At 37.8% G+C, this 6421-nt stretch overlaps 1 protein-coding gene across 1 annotated transcript; it reads left to right on the top strand.

The window, feature by feature from the left end:
* The first annotated feature begins 2134 nt into the window (after positions 1-2134).
* Positions 2135-6421, top strand: LOC124638481. The gene is made up of 3 exons (XM_047175452.1): positions 2135-2141; positions 2472-2645; positions 2739-6421. The coding sequence occupies exons 1-3, from the start codon at positions 2135-2137 to the stop codon at positions 6419-6421; spliced, it is 3864 nt and encodes a 1287-aa protein (XP_047031408.1).

Genomic DNA, 6421 nt, shown 5'->3' on the forward strand with positions numbered 1-6421 from the left:
CTCTGTTTTTCGTATGGGTTTGAATTGCAGTTGGGGGTGCCGTAGAAATCTCGCCCAGGGCGCTAGTAGAGTTAAAGCCGGCACTGGCTGTATTACAGATAGGAGCTTTGTAGGTACGTTTTTACGACCTCCAAAAGATTTAATCTTGTTAGGGATCATTTAGGTACCTACATATAATGTAGGTAGTACGTATAATGTATCCAAGAAGAAGAAGAATGTAAGTTCCAGAGCTTAATGACTGGACTTTCACAGATAGATACCAGGATACCTAGAAGTAAACAAACTTATGAATGTAGCTGCCCAAAGAATATGTCGCTGTATAGAGCTCGTCTTTACATAATACTCTATCTCGTCCAGATTCTATAGTACTCAGAAATGCAAAATACAATTGATACTTACTTACAGCGATGCTCTTTCCTTCCTTTGAACAACTTTTCTTTGAAACGTCTGTAAAGGATAGATAGGATACACACACAACTCAAACGTAAATCTCCTAAACGTAGATATAGATAGTACCTACTACCTACTACCTATACGACTAACGTGTGTGATGCAAATGGAGCACACTACATTTTTGCAATTCAAAACGGATTAGTAGGTAAATATATTTTTTTTCAGTGATTATGCCTAAATAACAAAATATAATTTAAAATACCTAAGACAAATAGGTACAGCAATTTGTAAGATGAGATGTATCTAAGAAACTATTCGTAGCAGAATTGGATAAGAAGTAGAGCACTAATCGTTGCCTAAGTGTTCGTAGAAACAGGTCATCAGTTAGGATTCCTCGCACATAAAGCTCTTGATTTTCTTCCATCTTTCTTTTAGTCTTCGTCATTATTTTTACTTATAGTATTTTTCCGATGTAGTAGTGGTACCTAATCACATTTTTTGAAACGCTATGGTATATTTCCAGTCTGTGCTTGGACTCATATCAGGTTATACTTGCTGCTATGATTCGACCAATAAACGTGTACCAGCACATTGTGCCCTCGATGGCCTTGTAACAATATCCTACCACACCGTGTGACATACGTCAACGAGGTTTTTGCGTCCAGATTACACTAGCCAGCAAAAACTATGAGAACTGTCTCCATAGTAGTTTGCGACACAATTGTTGAAGAAACCGTGCTGGAGTGAGCTGAGAATGGTTCGCGAGACGTTTAATTAAATATACTTAATTAGCTCGGTGATTCTACTTATGAAATTGGAGACTAAAAACTCGAACTCCTCGCGATAATGTAGAAAATGTGTGGAGGCACATTGTGAGACATTAACAACGGACTATGTTTTTCGTATTTTCAGTAAATCACTTACGCTTATTTACGTTTGTTTGGCTGAACAAATTCAGAGTTTCGAAAACATTTTAATACTTGTTGAAGGTTGTGATATTGTTAGTTAATTACATAAGAATGAATGATCAAACTTAAAAACACTTATCTGATTACTGTAGAACAGTGTAGCAACATTTAAAACGAAACCATTTGTTCCTAGCACATTCGTTTCTTGCTTTCAGCATTTTTCTGCTTCGTTCATTAGCGAGTACATCTGACACGGCCATCTCTGGTTACCAGAGACTCTGTTCTCTAGAGAGAATTTATTCCGATGGGTTCGCCTCGGAAACACTTAACTAAATTGAGTTTCAAAGTAACGGATCGCTATAAAACATAACAGTGCAGCTATCGCGAAACAATCAGTGCTGTTTTTCAATTCAATTTCCATTTGTTTTTGGTTTTTTGTCTGCTGCGGCTGATAGGTGCAGTAAACGAATAAATCAGCAGATGTTGAATAAAAACTTAGAGAATACTTTGTCTGCGGAATGTATTTACAATTGTACCTGAGTTCTGGACTTTGGTAAAATATCTACTTACGTAAAGTCGATGTGTTGCTAGGTTCTTTTTTTGCAACACAAACAGATACCTACAGTAATTATTTACAAAGAGTGAAAGATACATAATTGCTAATGATGCAATTACATTTAAGTATAGCCGTGCAGAAAATTCCGTATTACTTATGTTAAATTCTAAGCTATCCTTAAGGTTCACAATTTTTACTACGTTAAATTCTAACGTTACAAAATAATATACCCAACTAATACCTTGAACAGCTACCAGAATAATACCTTTACTATAAGATGGCCAGTTCTGTAAAGATTCAAAGCCAATTAAAATATTCGACTGCAGTCATTTTGCGAATGCTTGCTTAATTAATTAATCTTTTTCATTCGCCTCTTCAGATTTAATGTCGACTGAAGTATTGGTAATTTGATTTCTTTTTATATTTGTTAACTTAATTTCTTTTGAACTTTCTGTACGAAACATTCTGTCGTCTAATCCTGTCTTACTATCATCAATTGGCGTCTTTGACTACCAAATGACTATCTTATTTTGAAGACAGAAAAAAATCCCCTTCTTTATCATAATTCACACAAAAGATTTTATATTAACGTTTGAATATTTGAATGTTTCCAGTATGCCTCACCATTTCATGGGCAGAAGCCCAGAATGGTCGAGGGCCGCAGCATCAAGACCACAACGGTCACGGGTGGGATATCCGGCTGGCAGTTCCAGGGGAACCCGGCAGTGATTATCCTACTCTGGGCGCTATACCCAGGACATCCTTTTCTTGCGCGGGAAGAGACCCAGGTAATATCCAAGTCTTAGTAACCTACAAAAGTACCGACACCTGCATATACTTTGTTTCTACATGTTCCTAAACATATTTCTTCTCAATTTCAGGATATTATGCAGACATAGAAACAAATTGTCAAGTCTTCCGAGTCTGCACAGTAGGATCAACCTACGGCTTCCAGTCGTTCCTCTGTCCAAACGGAACTTTGTTCAACCAAGCGGTGTTCGTATGCGACTGGTGGATGAACGTCGACTGCCAAAACTCTCAACAGTACATCAACAACAATAACGAACAATTCGAAAATCTGCGATTAGGTCCACAACTCATGAAGGATATTAAGAAAATGCTCACTCATCCAATGCGTAACCCCTACGACAAGAGTGCGATGAAGAGTAATCTCATTGTAATGCAAGAATACAAGCCACCGTTTGGTCAGCTGTTCCCGAACGGAGCCCTATTAGCAGGGCCTGAACGAGCTCCTAACAACGTTTATTTTCCAGCGAAACAAATCCAACAGAACCTAGTTCAAGGCAATCCAAATGATTACTCGTTCTCAGCGTCTACACCTGACCCCAGATATATTCCTGCCCCAATCAACACTAACTTTTTACCTTTGCAAAGAGATGCAGAAGTATTCCAAAGGCAGCGACAAAATGGCCAGTATAATGAAGTAAATAATAATGGTATCCAAAACGCTAGAGTGCAAACAACTCAGACATCACAGACTGGAAACCTTATTTCTAACGGTCATGCAGGCAGATTTATACAAAATGGAAATTCAAATTCTGTAAACACAAATAATTACCCCCAAATACAAACACCACGACCGACGCAGATATCAAATAATTTTTCACAGAGACAAACAAGTTCTGTAAGCAACTCCCAATCAGGCAATGTACAAAATACACAGAGAGTACCAAATACAAAGCAACGTGCACAGTACTCAGAACCCAGAAGACTACCTCAAACAAACAACGAGGCTTCCTTTTCTAAATCACAGAACTACGTAAACAATAATAATCAAGATAAACAACCATACACATACAGTACTCCATCTTCCAATATACAACAATATCCAAATAATTTAAACAATCCAGCAGGTAGAGAACTTAAACAAAACTTGGTAAGTACAATTAAAGAGATTCCATCAACAGTTATAACAAAAACATTAACGTATAGCAGGTTAGTGCAGGAGCCAAAAGTAGGTAAACCAAAATCCAGAATTACAGTCAAAACTTGGATTGTAAAACCAACTAAATCCGCTAGAATAATAGTGGACCCCACGCCTTACACGTATGCAAGACCCTCACCCGCCCCTCCATCCGCCCCATCACCTACAGCAAGACTTATTGAAGAAAATACACCTTACGTGTACGAAAAACCGACAACATCTCAAACTGAAAAGATAATCTCACCAGAACCAGAATCTGGATCAGATTCTGAGGAGCCCTATTCTTACCCAAAGCCTACCCCTGCTGCTAAGCAAATTGAAACCACTGAAATTCAAACCACACGTATCTTTATCGCACCCACAACTATTCCAACTCGTCCAACATATTCAGGGCGATTAAGTTCCCCACAAACGTCTCCGCTTCCCACGAAAGCATCCCGACTTTACCTAACTCCATCTCCATTTACATCAACAGCTAGATTTTATCTTCCACCACCTCGGAACCCAACAACACTGCCACGGTTGTATTTACCTTCAGACGATGTACCACAACCCGTATACTATCAAAGTTCTCAGCTAAGAGCTGCCCCGACCTTGCCTACCACTACTCGCGTAACATTCACTGAAAACTTTAATCAACCATCGTTTTCTGTCCCAAAACAATCCCAAATGAATATCAACCAAGAAAATTTAACATTTGCTGATATACTTACTAAGGAAAAACTAGATATAACCGTAAACGACATAGTAAAAGATACAGATAGTATTTTGAAAACTGCCTCTCCTCCACAATACGTTCAATATCGTAAAGAATTTAAATCTATCGATTATTCAGATAAGAATAACTACATAGCACGGACAACTACTGATAGTGGCGAAAGTTTAACATCTCAAGTTCCAATACAGACTCCAACTGTATCCTCAAAAAGTTCACGAATTATAGCAACGCCTGCAACAAGTTTACAACCTCCAAACGAAAACTTTATTTATCAAAATAGTAATAAGCTTTCTAATTTGCCTTTCTTCAAGGAAACTGGCATTCCAAATACAATAGAGCGCACGGTTTCAATAAAAATAACTATTCCCGAAAGAATTGCTGCGTACCTTTTCAAGAATCGAAGTGACCCCACCTATGATAAACTAGAAATATTAAATACTGGAAGCAGCAACTATTTGGTTATGAGTGACAACTTCTTAAACAATAGAAATGCATTCAATTTTATTCCTATCGCTAAGCTAATCGGTGGTCAAAACTCAAATAATATTTCTGATTCACAGGCGCTCGTGTACTCATTCTTGACTGATTCCATCAACGTAGCGAGAGAATACAACAACATTGCACAACAAGAGATATTGACGTCTACAGCATCACCTACTCCAGCACAGTTTCAGAATCTAAACAATGATAAACTGTCACAAATCACCAATCAGATATCATCGCTTACATCGTCACAATATACTAGTAACGACCCGAACAGTTTTGTCAATAGTGCAAATATTCCTAAACCAAAACCTAACATTAATCAACTTAATCAATTTACAGGCAATGCAAAATACACTGATGGTCGAAACCAGGGTCAACAGATACAAACAAATCAATTCACTCCTTCACAACAAACACAAGGTGAATTTTACTCATCACGATATCAAATACCCAATACTCAACAAAATATTCTTAACAGTCAGAACCAATTGTACAGTGGTCAATTATATCAATGGTCTGTTCCAGATGTAACTAATCAGATTTACAACCGCCCGAGTCCAGCTAACTTCATCAATCCCAGCAACATTCAACAACAACCTACACAAATGTTCACTTTACAACGCAACACTAATCAAAACAATGCAATGGACAATTTTAAGCAATCAAATCCTCAATTTGAAGTCGTGAAAGCAGATACTGTTGATTTGAACCCAGCTAAACTGCAACTTGAATCTCCTAATGGAGCTGAACAGTTCTCTAGTCAAGAAGCTCTCAATAATTTGATCAATAGCCAAAGCGGAATATCAGCACAGCTAGAAGATAAAATAGTAGGCACTATACCGCATCCATTAGAAGAAAACAAACTGCTCACATACAAGAAGGATCAATCATACTACCTTTACACTAAATTGGAAGACAATACGATCGATCAAAATTCTCAAACAAACCAGCAGACTAACACGAACACTCAACAAAACGCGAAATTGATCCAAACTAATGGCAACAATATGCCAAATGTAGTTTCATTCCAACTTATACCTTCAGTGAGTTACGAATTAGAAGACGAGAAAGATAAACAAGAAATTTTAAGTGCTTTCCAAATAGATGAGTTCGGCGCTCCCAGAGACATAACGAGACCGCAGAACGAAGCAAACAAAAATCAAGGACAGCAAATTATGACGTCTAGAATAGATTTTGCAGTGGAGCACCCAAGCACACCTAAACAAAATGATCAGTACAGAATAAACCCGTTGTACTCTGGACCATCTTCTTATACTGCTCCACAATCATCAGTGGGTAGCCTAGGGTCTAGACAAGTAGTACAAAACAATTTCAACTCTAGACTAGAAGACTTTGATAGCAATAATAGTAACGGCTACCCCAAAGATAGGCCTGCGCGACAATTCTTTTCTTGA

Source organism: Helicoverpa zea, chromosome 17 (assembly GCF_022581195.2).
Source record: "Helicoverpa zea isolate HzStark_Cry1AcR chromosome 17, ilHelZeax1.1, whole genome shotgun sequence".
NCBI classification, from domain to species: domain Eukaryota; kingdom Metazoa; phylum Arthropoda; class Insecta; order Lepidoptera; family Noctuidae; genus Helicoverpa; species Helicoverpa zea.

Bases quoted from the DNA above. Each gene is read 5' to 3' on its own strand.
- LOC124638481 (XM_047175452.1), top strand. The intron at 2,646-2,738 runs GTAATATCCAAG...TCTCAATTTCAG, and splicing joins TTGCGCGGGAAGAGACCCAG to GATATTATGCAGACATAGAA.